Source organism: Podarcis raffonei, chromosome 14 (genome assembly GCF_027172205.1).
Source record: "Podarcis raffonei isolate rPodRaf1 chromosome 14, rPodRaf1.pri, whole genome shotgun sequence".
Taxonomy (NCBI): Eukaryota; Metazoa; Chordata; class Lepidosauria; order Squamata; family Lacertidae; genus Podarcis; species Podarcis raffonei.
Window position 1 is genome coordinate 42,236,185 of NC_070615.1, and position 20,072 is coordinate 42,256,256.

A 20,072-nucleotide genomic window follows, 5' to 3' on the forward strand; every position below is an offset into this window, starting at 1 on the left:
GTGGTTTAACCCACAGCGCCACCCGCATCCCTTTTAATGGCATTGCTTGATCACAAATGTGTTTGAGAAGAAGGGTGGGGAATCAATGTAATCTATTATTATTATTATTTGCTTGTCACAGCCAGGACAATCATGTCTCTCATACTACATTTAGCTGTGCATTTTTGTGCCTTGGGGACTCCACTCGGGATTTGTGTAAGGTTTTCCCCTTAGCCTTTTCTTCTCCCGAAGATGTCCCACAAGGCAGAGGTTGTTTACAGTCAGCTCCTCTGCCCCTCACTTCCCTCTACAGAGCATAGTGATTATACCACTTACATGCACAAAATGGGCTTCCAAGTGGTTTACAAGTATAAAATATCCACATGTCTTTAAAATATACAATAAAACAAACTCCATCAAAAGGTTAAAAACATCTACAATTGGAACATGTGTTGAAGCAAGCCTGTTAAAAAGCATAACAATTAAAAGTTGAACAACTAAAACAATTAGATCAGAAAGGTCAAGTTCAGGGGAATGCTTTTCTGAAGAGGCGTGAAAAAGCCCTTCAATTAAATTCGCTCATGCGCTGCCTGACTGTAGCTCCGCTTGTAAGACATGCTATATCAAGGTTGTCGGCAGCCCCCGTTCTTCAATACAGGGACATTATATAATGCTTCCAGTACAATCACGCACCTGCACTCTGTGTGCTTGCCATATTTATATGGTCAATTTTTAATCTAATATACTACCTGCTCAAAGAAGCCATGTTGCTCGTAAGCAATAGCAGTTGCCGTCTCCGGAAATTTACAGCGTTTCTGCCACAATCCAGCCCACATGTCCTCCTCTTGTAATAGACAGTACAGCTCCGCAAGAGAATCGAGTATTTCCTTAGAGGGAGAGGAAAAGCAAAAAGAACAACAATAACAATATAATAAATGTTGCTGCTATGGCGCAAAGTTTATGACCGACCCATTATGAAGCAGACATTTTCTGCAATAAAGCTATGAGCCGGGAACTGGAATAATCAGGCAGCTGGCCAAACAAACACGGGCAACTCTGGTGTCTTGGGCTTACTCAGTTAAAAGAACTTCTGGAATAGGCCTATACTTTTGCAGTTCACAATATGATGAGTGCCTGATTCCATCAAAGCTAAGAACATTTTCTCAGCTGACTGAAGATACGCTACTGTCCCGTTCTGGAACTAGCTTTGTTGGGAGAGCCATGTTGAGGAAATGTTGGAGGCTGGCAGGCCAGGATCCACCTTCACAGAAGACTGCCAGCACTCCCACAGAAAACCATCGCTTACACCAAAGGGAGGTGGGCGTTTTTACCTTGTGGGTCATATACATACACCCTTGGCCAAACTTCCAGAAGTCACATGACAGTGGTGGGCATGGCCATCCTACTCTGCCCCTCTCTTTCTCTCTCCCCCACATCCTGCCAAGCTCAAGCACATACTGAAAAATAAGCTTTGGGGGGGGGGTGAGATCAGCTGTTTCAACTTTGAACAACGGAGTGTGCAGGAAAAATTCAGCCACCAAGGGCCGGGAAAGACGTACTGCTAACCTTGGTTCACAAACTTATACAGTGGTACCTCAGGTTAAGTACCATATTTTTTGCACCATAACACTCACTTTTTTCCTCCTAGAAAGTAAGGGGAAATGTCTGTGCGTGTTATGGAGGGAATGCCTACGGGTGGCATGCCTACGGATTTTCCTCCTCTAAAAACTATGTGCGTGTTATAGAGCGAAAAATACGGTTACTTAATTCGTTCCGGAGGTCCGCTCTTAACCTGAAACTGTTCTTAACCTGAAGCACCACTTTAGCTAATGGGGCCTCTTGCTGCTGCCGTGCTGCCGGAGCACGATTTCTGTTCTCATCCTGAAGCAAAGTTCTTAACCCGAGGTAATATTTCTAGGTTAGCGGAGTGTGTAACCTGAAACATAAGTAACCCGAGGTACCACTGTAAAGCCAAGCTTGGGAACAGGGTTCTCCTCACCAGAGTCATTTCTTAACACAAATTCTTCCCTCCCAACACACAAATACAGGTAAAACAATCTGTTAGCTTTAATCACAGCTGAAGCAACCAAGGTTTCTCTTAGCCAAGATCTGAAGCCACTCTGGGCTGCAGATCCTGAGGTAAGGAAAACCGGTGAAATTTAAAAGAAATAGCAAATTTGACTACTATTGCTTTTGAACTCTGCAAACGTTGCTCCCTACCTGTTGAGGAGGAGTTATGCTTTCCTGCTCATAAAACTCAGTGCAGTGCTTAGGCTTAATCTGGAGACTCAGTCCTTTCTCAAAGGCTTGGTGCTCCAGCATCAGAGTCGAACGGAACCAGAGGTTGTGTGTTTTACCCAGGTACTTCAGCACACAGGGCCTGATTGGAATGGGAGGGACACACTGAGACATGGCCTCCACGAAACAGTTCAGTGCACTAGGCTGGCAGTCCCGCTGCACTTGATGGCTCCCGCTACACAAGAACGGGCTGATTTCTCCCGCAAGGGCCTGAGAGAGAAGAGATAGGAGGGTAGGAAAAACTGCTGAATCTTCGTGTTAAAGCAATCAAGTCATTTCAACACAGAAACATCAATATATTGGGACAGTTCTCATGCAATGATCTCAAATAGCAAAGATGCTGAAATGTGTACTTCTAGTCTCAGAAATACTATTTATAAAAGTGCTTACATACTGCCTGTATTGTGGAAAAAACAAGCAGTTTGCTATATACAACAAAACCAAGTAAAATTGGAGATCATCAACTATTACTGAAGGAAGTTTTCTTAATTGCCTACATTTATAAAATACAAGTCCTGGCCAGCTTGAAATGGTTCCCCGAATATGCAGCAAGCATCATCTGTGACCACTGGTCCTGCTAGCTAGGAATGATGGGAGTTATAGTCCAAATACAGCAGGAGACCCAAGTTTGGGAAACGCTGAACTAGTGATTTCTCTAATATATTATTCCCAAGAAAGTTTGAATGTCTCTCTTTCACCGACTGCACTTAATTCCTCCAAAGTTTTACATGCTTTCTGCAGTTGCAATATACAGCATGAGAGGCAACAAAAAAATAGTATTATAAAAATGTTTCGGATTTTTTTCACACCTTTTCTCAAAATGTGCTTTGTTGTAATAATAAAAAGTCACACTCACATGTTGCTGTCTATCCGACAGGATTTTCCACAATCTGGAGAACAGCTGGATCCAGGTCCTTTCAGCTAAGGGCGTGGAAATATGGCACAGCTGCACAAAGGCACTTAGCAGGGCTCCAGTCTTGAAATAAAATCAATACGGTTAGGCATATTGAATGATGAAGGAGCTTCCTTCGCCTGGCTCCCCGCCCCCCACAGGCCATGACTCTATACATAAAGACCAGCAATTCATCCCTCATAGTCTTATTCCGCAGCACAGCTATGGAACAGCTGCAGCAATACTATGACGAACACCACGTAATCCTATGCATGGTTATTAACTAATTTTAAATGGGTATACACCGCCATTCCTAAGGAACAACCCAAGGCATCTAGCAAAGGACGAACCTTCACTTCTCGAAGAGAGTCGAGAAATTTATCATGTCGGTTGGTTAGCATGTGCAACTGGTTGCCAATGTCCTTTTCAGAAAGCTCTTTGGTTTTGGGTGTACTAGTCTGATCACCTGGAGCCAACTCAATGTCTATCTCCACATCCTAAAAAGAAGAAAAAAGAAAAAGGACATGAGGTCTGAGATGATATAAAGAGACACTAAAGTGCAAAGATCTCAACATGTGGAACAAATGCATGACTTCAGACCTGTGTTGGCTGAGCAATGATGCTGCAGGACAAAACCTCTTTTGAAGTGAATTTCAAAGAGAGCAATTTGGGCAGGAATGTAAATTTTAAATCATGGTTTAGAGAAAGGCTGGCTAACCTGTGGTCCAACTGATGCTACAGGACAACAGCTCCTACCATCCCGATCCACTGGCAATGTTGGCTGGGACTGATAAGGGTTTGAATCCAATGACTTTTGGAAAGCCACAGACCTAAAATTACACAGCTGACCCACAGCCAACTTCCCTTTCCTCCTCCTGCACAGGCCCCCCTCCTTTCTTTGAAATAAATATTTTGACATTTATTTTGGGAATGCCCATAGCTAAGTGATAAGCAGAGGCTTTATAAGCAGTAGATCCCCCGGTTCAATTGTCATTTCTGGGTAAAAGGATCTCGAGTGCCAGGGCTGGGGGAAAAGTAATTGCCTGAGACCTTGGAGAGCAGAGGTCAGTCAGAGTAGATAGGAATTGGTGTAGGGCTGATGGGGTCATGACTTTTGCTCTAGGTGGGAAAGGGCTGTTCCTTCAGGGGAGGGGGTAATAGCTCAGAGGGTAAAAAACCTGTTTTGCATGCAGAAGGTTCCAGATTCAATCCCTAATGAAAATGACCAGGGCTCAAAAAAGATTCCTGCCCAAGACTATTAGAGTGACTGCCAGTCTGAGCAGTACTGAGCAAAATAAACTTGGAATGAGACGGGCTCACATGTTAAATGGAATATTTTTAAACGAAGGCAAAAAAGGCATATTGCAATATGAAAACCGAGTTACCTCTTCCTTAGATTCACTGTTTTCTCTTTCGCGAGGCTCCTGCTTGACGTGGGTCACCATAGCAAATGCTGCCCGGTCGTGGCTGTCAGCTAGGTTGATGACATTTGTGATGGATGGCAGCATGGCACCTTGGCAGCTGGTCCCAATTGTGGTGTTTCTTTCGCATACAGCCAGCAAGAGCTAAACATGTTTTAAAAGCGGTCATGAAACTATTTGGTTTTTGAGACTAACATACCAAAGAACTCCTGCATGTTTATTTTATTACCACTTGTAAGTAAGCGCCCTTGTGCAGAACTCTTCTCATGGCCAAGATGACTGGAACTAAGCTACAGGCAACCTCCCATTCCCTCTGGGCCAAAGTCTCCCTTTCCTTTGTTGGCTTTAGTCACGGTTTAGTGACACATCTGCAGGAATGATGAACTACATTTCCCATCTGGCCCAATGTTTGCAAGTCCTGGCTAAGAACCAATCAGGCGTTTGCCTCTCCCAGGACATTCCATGGCAGTCTAGGCAACCCATATCCAGGAGGGGAGTTTCACATTCCTTGGCTAGACCACTTGAGTTTAGGGAACATTTAGGACCAAAAAAAAGGGAAATCACAAAATGCATTAGTTAAAGGATGGAACTAGAGGGAACAATGGCCACTGACCAGAATGGCTTTAAAAGACTATTAGATAAATTCATGGAGGGCAAAGCTATGCTACTGGAGGCATTAGGTCAATGAATAACATCTGCTGGGAATCACAAGTGGGGAGGGGGCTGTTATACTTAGGTCCTGCTTGCAAGCATTCCACAGGTATCTAGTTTGCCACTTTGAGAACAGAATGCTGGCCTGATTTGAGCAGGGCTCTTATGTTCTTGCTATCAGCAGAACTCGTCGCATGAATCCTGCCTACTCCTGGAAGCAGATTCCACTGGGGAGCAGGGAAACTTACTGGACTAGTTCAGATGCAATGCTAAAAATGATGTTTGTGACCCTCTCCTCCCCTGGTGCAGCTGCGAGGAGGGGATTGGAAGCATCTGCTTCCATTTTTTAATTCACTCGCTTAGGCAGTTGTTTATTTTTGGTTGTTTGAAATCATTTATATCCTGTTCTTCCTCCTTAAGGAGATCAGTACAAAAGAGCACAAGATGGCAGTAGAAAGCAATAGTCGGTAACACGGAACTCAAAATATCTAGGGCATCTCAAAGGCACGATTAAAAAGCAGTTTTGACTGCCTTTCTGGCTGAAGGCTAGTATATGGGGAAGCCCTGGGCTGCCCAGACAACAAGACCCTTCTCTCATCCTTGCTGATGTGGTCCAAAGGGAAGCAGAACAGTACATTTGGCACCAGCTTGGCTGCAGGAGTTGCCAGGAGGAGGCGTACAAGGCGCCGTCCAACTGTGTTAGGGATTCCACTCTGGATCTGTGTAGGGTTTATTCATTGGCCTTTACTTTTCCCGGAGTTGTCCCACAAGGCAGCAGATTAAAGATTATTTATCAGGGGTTAGTCTCAAAGCCTCTCTCACCAATGAGTATACCCACAAGGCAGCGGAGGTTTAAGGAGATTCTAGGTTTAAGGAGGTTCTAGGAGAAGGAAAACTCTGGCCTTAAGGGATGTTAAGGCCTCTTTAAAATTGTCCTTGGATTATTTTTATTGTAAGCTACCCTGTGCTCCCTATGAGAGGAAGGGCAGAATATAAAAATGACTGAACCAACGAAAGGAGGATATAGTCAGGATGCCTAGATCAGTTCTCTCTAGCACCTAAAACACAATCATACTTCTTTTTTCTTTCCCCCCAAAAAGTAGCTGAACAGCAGCTGGAATGAAAAGCTAAAACACGTAATTCTTTTACGTGCCTGGCTATTCCCCGCCTAACCCCCCTGCGGTTATGAGCACTAATTATTTTGAGGGGTAGGGGGTAGCTTGCTACATTAAAGTAATTGCTTCCCATTCAGTTCTCTTGTTTAGTGTTTAAGTAATTGTTTAGTATTCACACAGCAAGCATTTAGGTTATGTATTGAATCCACATTATTTCATCTTCAATCAGAAAGTGCTTTGTATTCCTCTTAGCTTCTGAGCTTTCGCCTTATTAACTTGATTTATCCTTCATTGTTCAACACAGATGCATATATTACAGTGAATATACGAAAGGTGGAGGTTGTCAACTATCGCAAGAGAACAAGGACGATCCTACGTGCATCTACATAATCTCAAAGATTTTCAGGTTACACTCATGAACAATGACAAATGACTAGCAGGTGACTGCCCGCATTCATTTGTGCTGCCATACGCACATTCGTCAACTTATCAACATTTACTGAAGTTCATACAGAATCTTAGCAGTTCAGGGATAGGAAGCAAATAGGATGTATTTGTTTTTTCATTTTTTCTTTTCATAAAATTTATGTATGGTTTGATTACAAGAAAAAAATCGAAGTGAATTACAAAAAACAACAACACTGTTTCAGCACAAGGCAAATACATTTTTGTTTTTGTTTTCCCAGGCCTTTGGGCAGCACCAGTGATACGATACTGATACTATAATTGTAAATTCTGATTATAATTTTGTGGTTTTTACTGTATTCTTTACTTTGATTGTAAATCACTTTGGGACCTTAGTAGGCTATGTATAATTTCCTACTGAAAATGTGTAAATTTAATTCTAATGATATTCAAGAGGTTAGGCAGACCACATGCATTTATCATGCTACAAACATTCACATCACACACACTCCTACCTCAATGCACTGCTTGATCCAAAAGTGGCTTCCCATGGCTTCCCAGTTTTGAGAACAGGTGATATAAAGCAGGCGCTCATAGACACGGCGCTTCATGGAGTTGTCAAAAACCTCGAAAAATTTGGCTCTGATGAGCGGCTGAGCACAACGGAGTCCCGAAAGGAAGGCTGGTTCAAGTTTAGCAGTAAGCTCGCTCCCCGAAAGGTTTTCGTCCCTAGGAAAAAAGCAGCATTTAAAAATACAGAACTTGCAAAGCAGAGAGGGGCGGGTGTTGTGACAAAAGGTAGAGGGGCATGAATCACTGGATGAGTTTGCAAGAAGGAAATCAGACGGTAGGAGGATCCATCTTTTTCTGGAGTGTGCGCTTTGCTTCTGTGTTGCCGACATACATTGGAAGGCACTGAGGGAATCCCAGAATACTTCTCAGCCCTATTTCTAACACTGCAGGTAGACAAAACCCTTCTTCAACCATTCTCCTGAACATGCAAGGTTTAAAGCGGTACAGGGCTAAGCCCTGTCCACCCCTATGTCCCCACAGGTGAAGTGTCAGGGCTTGTCTCAGGACTTAACTCACTGAGCAAAAAGATCTGAAAGGGATTTCTATGCACTTTCAGCTGAACCTGCTCAGAAGCCTCTGAATGACCCAATGCCCTTTTAAACATATGAAAGTTTGTACTCAGCACTTGCAGGGTCAATCACAGCAGAACTTGCAAATACCTAGAGCAGAGCTTTCCAAACTATGTGTTGCAACACATTAGTGTGTCAGCTGCAGCGTGTAGATGTGTCACACGAACGCTCTTTTTGGAGCTGAAAAGGGGTTAGCTTAACCTCCGGTTTGCTAGTAGAACTGAATTGCTGTGTCGTGAAATGATGCAAAGCTGAAGTACTGTGTGGCAAAATGACGCATGTCTAAGAAGTGTGTCACCAACATGAACAGTTTCGAAAGCTCTGACCTACAGAGACTGTGCTCTCAGAGGTGAAGACACACCCTAGGGAGAACTTCCTAGGTCTTGCTTCTTTAATATACACATGGACAAACAAGAATATAGGAATATGGGTGGGCAATAGCTTGCTGGTAGAGGATATGCTTTGCATGTAAATGGATCTAGAGCTCCTTGAAGAAAAGGTGGGATATAAATCCAATAATAAATAAGTATGTTCACATGCTTTATAGGGAAGAGTTTGGGATTTAACAAATTGCAAAAAAAACCCTCAATTTAATTATATTTTATTATAAAATAAAAAATTCTGAACTCTTGCAATCCCTGATTATTTGTGGAACACCGTGTAATTTGGCACGTGATTAGTGCATTTAACATGTGCCACGGTATATATTGATTTCACCTAGCAAAGAAAATGCAGACTGACCAAGGATTTGAAGGTATGAACAAGGAAAATTTATGAAACTTTGAAGAATAGTTACTTTAGCCTGCCCCTGCCACCTAAAAACTCATCTAGATTAGCTTTAAGAGATTGATGGTATGTTATTAAGGTCATACATGGCCCAAATTATGAACCAGTAAGCTGAACCAGTTGATTAATTGCTATAATTACCTATAGACATAGTTAACAAGGTCTAAAAACTGGGCATTTAATTCAAGGTCTTCTGGAAAACGTTTTTCAATGTAGGTCATCATTTTTACTAGCAAAATGGACTTCTCTCGGAGCGTAGGTGTCTGTTTGAAAAGAAAAAGAAGACAGCAATTAGTTTTTCACTTTGCCTTTGAAACTGTGGAGCGCTGGCATCCTCAAAACACTATGGACTATATGTGATTTCCATGTGTTGGTCCTAGCATGCAGACATAGTTGCAATTACATCTTTTCCTCTCTTTAGAAACATAGGAAGCTACCTTACACTGATTCAGATCAGTATTGTCTACCCTGACTGGCAGCAGCTATCTACGATTTCAGGCAGTTTCCCCCAGCTTTACCTGGAGATGCTGGGGGTCGAATTTGGGACATTTCAGATGCAAAGTAGATGCTCTACCGCTGAGCTACAGCCCTTCCCTATTTCCGATATTCAGACTGTGCATACCATTGCTTACATAGCCAAAACGGCACTATTTACACTCAACTGGCAGGGACCAGCAAACACAAGGGTACCCCAGGTTTTGCAGAAGTGCAAAAGAAAATTATGGGAGGTGGGAACTTATGGGATACCCACCAGCAATCCAATGTCATGAACTAGCTGGATGCAGAGTGAGTGGCGGGAGGCACCAGCCAGGGAAACCCCCGGGGAAGAAGGCTCAGAGACAGGGGATTGGTGGTGGGATGATGATGAGTGGCCAGAGGGAGCAGAGTGGGAGGAGGTGTTGGAAGCTGAAGAGGCAACAGGGTGTAGGGAGCAGGAAGAGACGGTGGCAGAGAGAAGTCCAGACTCAGAAGAAGGAGAGAAGGTGGCGGGAGAGGCAAGAGGCAGAGTGGAGGCTGGGTGCTGAAGAAGCCAGGAAGTCTTCCCATCCTGCTGCGACCAGTTCCCCTCCCCTCTGGTCTCCCAGAACACAGAAAGAACTGAAGAGGGTGGAGCAACGAGAAACTCAATGATGGAGCCATAGGCTGCTGGGGAAGGAGAACCGAGAGAGGAGCCTTAGAGAGCAGTGGGAAGGTGGGGACCTTCAGGCCTCGCAACTGCTTCATAGGGGCAAGACCTCCTGGGAAGGATTGTGTGACCGCTATGACTGAGCTGTTTCGTTTCTTTGAATAACGGGTTAACTTTGTGGACACTGGGTGCTTTATTGTTTAAATCGCTGACCTATGCCTGACATCCAATGAGTGCAATTAAAAGTTATCCATCTTTTCAATCTCTCTGTGGCTTTTGATGCCACTGACTATTGTATCCTCTTAGATTGACTCCGTGAGATGGAGACTGGAGGCTCTGTACTGCAGGGTTAAGTGCGCAGTGGGGTTCCTCTTGTGTGGACTAAAACGTTGTTCTGCTTCACCCTAGCTGGTTCTTTATTCCCTTCTCCTGTCAAGACGTCACTGAGTATACCACTAATTTACCTATGACTTCGGCCAAACAGCCATGCACTATGTCGATAAACCTTAAGACTACATAAAACGCTGCTTTCACACTTATTTACATTTTGCCCTGCAGCAAAAAGTTTAAAGGGAAACACACAACAAAACAGGTTTTTTTAAAAAAAAAAATTAAAATAAGTAATACAATAAATAAGAGTGAAGCATTAAAACCACTACAATTTAAGTCCAAAATGCAAAGAGCAAAGGATATGAACAAAGCAGCAAAGAGTATGGTTCAAAAGCTACAGCAAGATTTAGAGGTTTTATGGGAGTTTGAATTTTTTTAAGAGTGAAAAACCACAGGGCTTACACACTGCGAAATGTGTGGATAACTATGTTCTTGCCTACTTATCAACTGAAGGATTAATGTAAAACGTCAGCCAAATCGTTACAGGGAGAATTCTACAGCAGGATCGGCTTTGAGCCGTCCTTGACAGCCACAAAATCTCAGAACTGCTTTGCTTGTGGAGTCACGCAAAAACGGGTGTGATATTTGATACAAAATTCCCCTTGTGCACACACAAGAAAGAGAATGTGAGCAATGTTACAGCACAAGAGACAGACAGACAGACAGACAGACAGACAGACAGACAGACAGAGTTTGTAACCCCTTGATGCCATCACTTTGGAACATTCCCTGGACCTAAACAGAGAAAACCCAAACAGGAAGAGAACAAGTAGTGGCTGCTGGGGTCCATTATGCTATCTATCCCTCTTCCAAATAAATACTGTAAAACACAGCATTAAAGAAGCATGACATGTTATCCTAGGGTCAGTGCTTACTTTTGGAACATGTCCTTTCGATAGGAAAATGCAATTAAAAGCAAACCCTATTACAAGGGGCAGGGAACCTGTAGCTCTCCGGATGCCTTGGATCACAACTTCCATCACTCTCTGCCAGTCAGGCCAATGGTCAGGGATGATGGGTGCTGTAGTCTAGCAACATCTGGAGGGCCAAAGGTTCCCTACCCTGCCCAGTAAGGAACTGTGCTAATTCAACTTTCAATGTTTTTTTTTAACTCCCACCACTAGGTCATCTTGCCCTCAGGGGGAGGGAGGAATAAAGAAAATTGGGGAATTGCCACCACCTAGTTCCCACAGCGGCCCTTCCCTCCAACAACTGCCACCACAGGGGTGTCTAAAGGACCGTCTTGCCCTGAGGGGACTGGAGAAGCAGAAACAATTGCTTCTTCTAAACAAACAAGTTGTATTTTCCTTTTATTGTAACATTTTTAAAAAAAATATTGGTGCCTATTGTTGTAATATTCTTCAGCAAAGTGCTTGGGTAGGTCTGCCTGAAAAGCTATATATAAATACCTTAAATAAATAAAATGTGTTACATTTTTATGCTTCCCTTTCTCCAAAGAGCTCGGAATAGCATACATGGTTCCCCAGCCACAACAAGCTGGTGAAGTTAATTGGATTGAAGACACCAAGTGAGTTTTGTGTCTGGCGTGGTATTTGAACCCTCATCTGGAACTTCAACTACAACATGTTGACTGTCAAATTAGGTGAGCCAACATCTAACAAGACAAAGCTACAGTAGGAAGTTTCTTTTGCTCTCTCTACAGGAAGTCTCTTTAGATTACCTGGTTGGCAGCCATTGGAGAGTTGTTCTTCACCCATTCTTCCACAATTTTGACCACAGCGCGGAGGATTTTGGCATCGTTTGACTTCTCAATGAGGGATGTCAGAATAGCTTGGATGAAGTTTTTCCTCATTTCCATGCTCATCACAGCAAGGCGGGTTTTCACCAAGTCCAAGCTCAGCATGACCAATTCACTTGTACCAGCTGCAGACAGAATCAGAATTGAGCCACACGCATTATTTGATCATGTACATGACGATTTAGGGTTTTTCAATTGAAAACCATGTCTGAATCTTCCCTAGTTTTGGGCACACTTTGAAACGGAAAGCCTTCAAAACGCAGTCCAATCCCTATATCAAGGAATAACATTACTGTAACACTCAGCTTAGCCTTGCCAACAGGGAGTTGCAAGCTATTACCTGTGTTTGCTTCTGCTGCCCCTGCCTGGGACTGTTGGTTTAAGTGTTCCCTCACCATCTTCTGGAGAGATCGCATGAAGACCGAAATCAATCTGTCTATGTAGCTGGGATTGTTGCTGCATGCAGACTTCAAAATCATTAAAGTACCTGAAACACGTACACACACAAAACCCATACATTAATGAAGATAATAATAATTAGAGGGGAGAAACATTTGTTACTGTCCTACTTTGAACAAGGCAACCAAGCATTACTTTTTACTGTGGAGGAGCAGTTCAAAGATATAAACCAAGCATAGGCAAACTCAGCCCTCCAGATGTTTTGGGACTACAATTCCCATCATCCCTGACCACCGGTCCTGTTAGCTAGGGATCTTGGGAGTTGCAGTCCCAAAACATCTGGAGGGCCAAGTTTGCCTATGCCTGATATAAACTTTTAACAGGGTGGGTGAGTTCTGGCAACCATCTTTCCTTCCAATGAGTGACTCCTCTCTAACAGAGTTACAGACTGGACAGTCAAATGGCTCAATATGGGTTCAGCTCCTTTCCAAGGTCTCCTCCACTGTCTACTTTGCATCAAAGCCGACTTCACCCACACCCCAACCTCAACTGGTGTTACACTATAAAAACATATATTCCTCTATCCTCGCTAAATTTATTTCTCCCCACTCAACCCAACAACTACTGCCTAGTCTGTAGGCAGTCTAATATAGGGATTGGACCTCCCTTGCACTGGATGACTGCTCCCATCCGAGCATCCCATCCCTTCATGAGATGCCACCTTTCCCATGACTCCAGATCCCATTCCCCTGGCTAGTTCAAATCTCACTTGCCCATTCCTACTCTTTTAACGACAATTTATTAAGCCGAAAGCCTAGTCAAGTCATTGTCATCTGATTGTAACCAATCCTGGTCCTACTCAAGAGTGCACTGGCTGAAATTAACATCCCTGACTAACACAGGTCCATTAATTTCATGGAGTCTGCTCGAAGTAGAATTTGTTTGGATACAACCCAACCTGTAGGCCGGTATATAACAAGATCCTCCAGCCCAATGAATGGTGGCAGATTGTTCGCTACAGTATACAGCAAAATGTTGGACCAAGAAATCACCAGTAGAAACAAGCCAAGCGCTCTCTGTGAACGTTCAAATGACTTCTGAACATTTCCCAGGGTAGGTCTTGCATTTGACAACTGACGAGGCTCTACTGAATGCAAAACAGCCAGGCTGCTATCTACAGGGCACCTCCTGCCTTCACACCTGCGGCAGGTCAAACGCTTCCGCTGTCAAAACGCAGCCACTTAATCTCCAAGGCTCTTGCTATCAAGCCATAACTCAGTAATTCTGCAGAAATCCCCCCCAAATGATTTAGACACTCCAATTTTGGTAGCCAAGAGATTAAATAACTTATTCTTCTTATTTCCCCCTACGCCTCAGGCTCCTGCCTCCCTCTCAATAAAGCATGCTTGTCATTTTGCATCTTATAAGGATCTGCACTTTGCTTATGGACTTGCTGGGGGATTTTTTCGGGGGGGGGGGGAGAGGTGTCCTCAGTAACATTGTGTACTACCTTGGGGGTGGAGTGGGGACAACAACACTAGGCTCTGTAACCTTGGAGTGTTCTGGACAAATGATAAGAAATATCTTTCTTGGTTAGTGTGTTCTACAGCACAACCTGACACCTGACAAATAGGCAATTCCCAAAGTGAAATTACATCTGTCTACCCAGATCACAGGCTAGGATAGTGAAGGACATTTGCCATTTAAAGCAGCCAGCTCTCCAAGCCATTGCAATTCCAGGCCCGCGTTATTGACAGAAGCAATTCTGTGGCAAGCTGAGGATAGACCCAACTTGCCAAATTGTTTAATCATTTCAACACATCTGTGCTGCCCGCTCAGGCACTTTGACAAGGGACAAAAGAGAAACCCACCCCCCTGCTTGTTTAATCAAAAAGTTAATATGTGAATGAAAGAGGAGAAGCTTATTGCGGATGCAAAGGATGAACAGAATACATTCAGCATTGTCTCTGAAACGAGTCTATTGTTTTGGAAAACAAAGAAACAGAATAGGTCTGGCGATCATGTGCAACGTGCGGCCAACATATAAGCTTATTAGTTTAAATAGTGCTTTTGAAACAAAAGAGAGGGGTGAAGCTAAAGATCGTGTTGGTTATTTTGACCCAATGGGTGGATTTTAGCCTTTATTACTTTTGTAGCTCTTGGTCACATGAAGCATTCACTCTCCAATAGGATCTCCTCCTTTGTGACTCCTCCAGCTAACCTAGTCTTTTCCTCTTCTCATCATTCCTCTGGGCTCTGGAACCACTATAACCTTTCCAGCTCCATTCTCCTAGCTATTCTGCATCTACTGGCCAGCTGCCTTCTAAAGTCTGCTCTTCCATGATGCCAGAATTAAACAACCTAGTGCCCTTCAGAGGTCGTAAGACTCCAATGGCCAGCATGGCAGATGGTAAGGGAGTGGTGGTCCTAGAACCTAGAGGGCATCAGGTTGGCTATCCCTGCCCAAGGCTCTTGGTCCATCCACCTCTTGGTCCTTCTGCCTGCCCTGTCCCTGTAAAGCATCAGAGCTGCTTAACCAATGGCAGCGAGAGAAGCTCAGCCAATCGTTGCCAGAGACCTCACTACAAGAGGTACATTACACTCAAACCATTGTCCTGGCTTATCAATCATGGGTTTTGTAAATACATTATAGAAGTGATGCAATTCTTGACCAAATGTCTTGGGGGCGGGGAACTGAAGAAGGAGACCACACTCCTACGAGAGAAAATGGATCCTGTCAGCCATGCCAAGGCAAGATAAGCATCTTGGAAAGAATTCATTTTTAAAAGCAGGGGTGGCCTTGGTGGAGAGGCTCTGAAGGGGGCAGGTTTGAACAGTTCAAAAGGAACATAAAGCAGGTCAGAAAGCTTAAACTGTCTTTGACATGAATAGATTTGAAGCTATTAAGCAGCTGGACAGAATAAATAAATATTTTATTCATTAACACTTGATGGCTTCATTCAGGAAAAAAACACAGATTCCCAAGGAGAAGCCTATTTTACAAACAACATCTGCTTTCGTTATTTTTCTTGAGCCATCTGCTAGAGGATCATGAATGCTCTAGCCACATTTCAATAGCCACTTATGATCCATTAAGTGTCAGATTGCAATATTCAATGTGTAGACGGCAGCTTATCTCTTCCTTTTCAGTTTATCTTATTATGGCGCCATTTGTTCGTAAAGGCAGACGTGAGGGCAACCTGTCCCCCATCTTTGTAGAACCCAGAGACAGCCCTAGAAGCAAAATGAATCTAAGAATCATAGAATTATAGAGTTGGAAGGTACCTCAAGTATAATCTCTAGTCCAACCCCCTGCAATGCAGGAACATGCAGAGAAGCCATATGGGGATCAAACCCGAGACCTTGGCATTATCAACACCACGCTCTAACCAACACTGGCTATCTGCTGAAACTGCAGGCATCTCCAAACAGGAAAACAGTGGCCAAAAACGCTGCCTACTGGGCAAAGGAGCAGGGTACTCCCCAGATATCATTGGACTACAACATTGGCCCCTGATCAATGGCCATACTGGATGAAGTTGATGGGATCTGAAGTCCAGCAACATCTGGAGGGCAGCATTTACCAACCCTGAGGGTCAGAGTGCCATGCTAGGGCCAGATCCACATTCAAATCCTCACTCAGCCATGAAACGCATCAGGCAATTTTGTGACACACACATTCCATCTAACCTACCACAGATTGTTTCTGTGATGATAAAAATGGAGGAGTACTAGGTAAACTACCCTGAGCTCCTTGCAGGAAAAGACAACATTTTTAAAAATGTAAGAACATGAATGTTAACAAAACCCGTGCTTAAAACGAAATCTGTCAGTTTTTACAAGTGATATCAAATTTGGCTCTTGTAATTAATGTAAGTATCAAATCTCTTAAAGATTATGGGCAGTGTTCTGCTAGCGCAAGCACACCTGAATTTTTCCTAACTCTCTGGAGCAGATTTAGGGCATGTGCAGAAAGAAAAGGAGGGAGCGAAGTTCTGTTACACAGCCAAAAGCACTTACACTAGAACAGTTTAGTTGAATATCTTCTTTGCTGCTTTCATAACGCTCAAGCTTTAAAAATATTTAACAATATATGCTCAGTCAACTGGCCAAATCTGTTTTGACCAGCCAAATGCCCAGCCCTAGACCCTGATGTTGGGAAAGATTGAGGGCACAAGGAGAAGGGGATGACAGAGGACGAGATGGTTGGACAGTGTTCCTGAAGCTACCAGCATGAGTTTCACCAAACTGCGGGAGGCAGTGGAAGACAGGAGTGCCTGGCATGCTCTGGTCCATGGGGTCACGAAGAGTCAGACACGACTAAACAACAACAAATAAGGTAACGCACCAGGAACTTACCAAAGAGTTGAGATGGATTGGCATTTGTAGCTTTTTCATAATTAGTAAGTCCTTCATAAATAACTTTCCCAACAGCTGCATAGAGACACTCCAGTTCTTCATACTTTGAGGCAACACTTGAAGTACCTACGCCACAGTTAACAATAAACCGAACACAAGATAGATTCATATGTATTTATTTCTGCTGACTTTCATTCAAGCAGTAAGCACATGGACACAAATGCCCATACCTGGATTTTACACTGCTACTAGTAAATTCAACCCCTGGCCTGAAGTTTCCCATCCCTGATGAAGCTTGCTGAAGACCAAGTTTCCTCAACCTCGGCCCTCCAGATGTTTTTGGCCTACAAATCCCATGATCCTTAGCTAGGGATGATGGGAATTGTAGTCTTAAAATATCTGGAGGGCCGAGGTTGAGGAAGCCTGCTGAAGACTTTCTGGAGAATCTGAAAGCTTGTCCACTGCTTTGTGGCATTTTGATGGGCCTAATAAAGGTATTGCCCTCTTGTGGGACTTGGAATTATCTGTTAGTGAGTTTCTGCAGCAGACTGAGGACTTCTCTTCACATTTCCTTAATGTGAAGAGTTCACAACCTCTCAAGCCGGGGGGGGGGGTGTCCTCCACTGTTATACATTTCTCCCAGCTGCAATTTTAAGACTTCTTACTTCCTCTTCCCTCTCATCCCGTTAGCTAAAGTCTAGCTTTACACCCAATTTCCCTTTCTTGTCTTATTAAAATAGCCATGTTTAACAACTGAAAAACTGCACCTTCAAAGCAGAAAAATGGTAATTGCAAAAGACATTAAATTTATGACATGCATTTCTTGAGCCAAAGTAATAACTGCCACAGGTTATTAAGTTTTTATGCCACTGGATAATGATGTATTTCTCATGATTACTTATTTCAACTTTTTCTTTTAATTGGGGTTGAAAGTGCAAATATAAAAAAAAAACAGTCCATAAAAACCGGCACAAATGAGAGGATCACACATTTGGAGATGTTTCGCCCTTTTCCCCTGATCACACAAGGTTTTTTCTAAATAAATAAAGCAGGGAGCAGGGGGTTGCCCCTCCCCAACATACTTGGTTCTGTAGGAAAGTTGCTCATTAAGCGAGAAAGGAGGCTGTGGACAGCTCTTAGAACTTTGGTGTTTCCACATGTCATGCAAGAGGCAATCCCTCGCTGCAGAGGTTTGAAGCTACTCAGAATAGCTGGAGACTGGAGTACGGTAAGGAGGAAGCTGAGAACCTCCAATCCAGTACAGATATTGGCAAAGTTGGCCTGGTTGGGCTGTTCCTGGAATAAGACATCAAAAGACAGATAAAAGATTAGCAGTCTCTCCCACACTCACATACATGCACACAAACCCCACATACAAGAAATCCACAAGAAAGGGACTTCAGGATTTAATGTGAGGGTTTTAATTCTTGCATCAATCATGTCACTTCAGGGCTGTGCGGCAAAATACACTCTATTCCTGAACAGAATACGCTCTTTGAACATGGTCAGAATCACAGTTAGAATACACACATAGTAGGGAGGAGAGTGGGATTGTGCCACGATCTCCATTTCCAACCTCTTTACATTTGTCGGTTGTGGTCACATGGTCTGAGACACTGCAGTCTTCATCCAGGTAGAGACACACCTGGAGGTCAGAGATGGAGAGCTCACTTTGTAATCACACTCCCTAGACATCCCTTCCGACTAACCAACACATTTTCTCTATGGTCGATCAAACTCTCTGAAAAGAAGCTGTCGTTCCACTGAACCACATAGGAAAACCAAAAGTATTCTACTTTCGTTTTTTGTCCTTAATATTAAAGAATAATACACTATTAAAAGTAGGGTTATATTGTTCACTTGATTTATTTATTTTTTAACGATTCACTGAAAAGATGTTAGGAAGCAGATTTAAAGCGAAAGCAAAGACTACCCTTTTCTCAATTCACAAACGTATTAGTAACTGCTGATAGAAAGCACCATTTAAAGAGAGCTTCCTGGCTTTTCCCCCCATGTAAGACAGAATGCCTCTACAGTAGCCAGTGTGATGCCTTCCAGAAGAAGTTGTGATACAACTCCCAACATCCTTGATCATTGGCCATGCTGGATTGGGCTGATGAGAGTTGTAGTACAACAACATCTGGATAGACAACCCTTGATTTAAGATGCCAGTTGCAACACAGGCACATGTGGTCATTATACTTCTTGCTTCTGCAAATGTACTGACATACCTGGCTAAAATTCATGACTTTTAAGATTTTTCCAGTAACAGTCTTAATTAAAACATGTAAATAGGTATATTTCTTGGGTAAGAAAGGTTTGTTTTCTTTCTTGCATGTATGCCTGCCCTAATTTTTATCTCCACTACCTCCATTTGGACATCAAGAGATTGTTACAAAAGGAAATAGGATAGTCAGTACCAGTATCCAAGTCAAATTCCCCTTGACGATACTCTTTGAATGGAAGCTGGCCATTTACCACAATTTAGAAAGGAATCAAATAAAAATTTCTCTGGGTCAGTAGCTTAAGAGTGACCTTGTCCATATTTTGTCTTCAACTGCAGTGTGCAGCTGGAATCTCCTATATGAGCCATCTGGAGCTATTTCCTCTGCAACTCCTCTCTGCTTGTGACTTTTCATGGCCTGAACTGTGCAAGCTGATTTGAGAGGCAGGGGAGACCCTCACAGGTAGATGATTTCACTATGCTGGTCAAGTCATCTCAAATAATTTTGTTACAGGTTTGCAAGGGACAAGGATCCCCTAAAATTCCTGGGTGCCAGGTACTCCCCATAATCTCTGAAATTTGTAAATGTGGGGTTTGATCATCGAATGCAGCAAGGCGTTAAGTGTTCCTCAAACCTGGGACTCCAGCTGTTGTTGGATTACAACTCCCACCATTCCTGACCACTGGTCCTGCTAACTAGGGATGGTGGGAATTGTAATCCTTAATAATAAAAAGGTCCTTAATAAAAGCTGGAGACCCACAGAGCCTAGGGCTTGCCAATCAGAAGGTCGGCGGTTCAAATTCCCACGGTGGAGTGAGCTCCTGTTGCTCGGTCCCTGCTCCTGCCAACCTAGCAGTTCAAAAGCACAAAAGTGCAAGTAGATAAATAGGTACCGCTCCAGCGGGAAGGTAAATGGCGTTTTCGTGCACTGCTCTGGTTTGCCAGAAGCGGCTTAGTCATGCTGGCCGCATGACCCACAAGCTGTACGCCAGCTCCCTCAGCCAATAAAGCGAGATGAGCACCGCAAGCCCAAAGTTGTCCGCGACTGAACCTAATGGTCAGGGGTCCCTTTACCTTCTACCTTAAAAAATAAGTCAAGCCAGCTTCCTCAGGAGCTTGGTTTAG

General features: G+C 43.4%; 1 protein-coding gene across 8 annotated transcripts in view; it reads right to left on the reverse strand.

The window, feature by feature from the left end:
* TRRAP (transformation/transcription domain associated protein) overlaps positions 1 to 20,072 on the reverse strand; it is a 158,008-nt gene that overhangs the window by 69,541 nt on the left and 68,395 nt on the right. For 4 of the 8 annotated variants that reach the window (XM_053365849.1, XM_053365847.1, XM_053365845.1 and 1 more), the window contains 11 exons: positions 17,805 to 18,018; positions 16,723 to 16,848; positions 12,305 to 12,451; positions 11,887 to 12,089; positions 8,831 to 8,952; positions 7,277 to 7,490; positions 4,555 to 4,734; positions 3,520 to 3,666; positions 3,134 to 3,253; positions 2,200 to 2,487; positions 729 to 866 (listed from right to left, as the gene is read on the reverse strand). In XM_053365849.1, coding sequence (XP_053221824.1) covers positions 729 to 866; positions 2,200 to 2,487; positions 3,134 to 3,253; positions 3,520 to 3,666; positions 4,555 to 4,734; positions 7,277 to 7,490; positions 8,831 to 8,952; positions 11,887 to 12,089; positions 12,305 to 12,451; positions 16,723 to 16,848; positions 17,805 to 18,018 — 1,899 coding nt within the window. Of the gene's footprint in view, positions 1 to 728; positions 867 to 2,199; positions 2,488 to 3,133; positions 3,254 to 3,519; positions 3,667 to 4,554; positions 4,735 to 7,276; positions 7,491 to 8,830; positions 8,953 to 11,886; positions 12,090 to 12,304; positions 12,452 to 16,722; positions 16,864 to 17,804; positions 18,019 to 20,072 lie in introns of all 8 variants that reach the window. The other 4 variants (XM_053365848.1, XM_053365846.1, XM_053365843.1 and 1 more) reach the window with 1 other exon arrangement.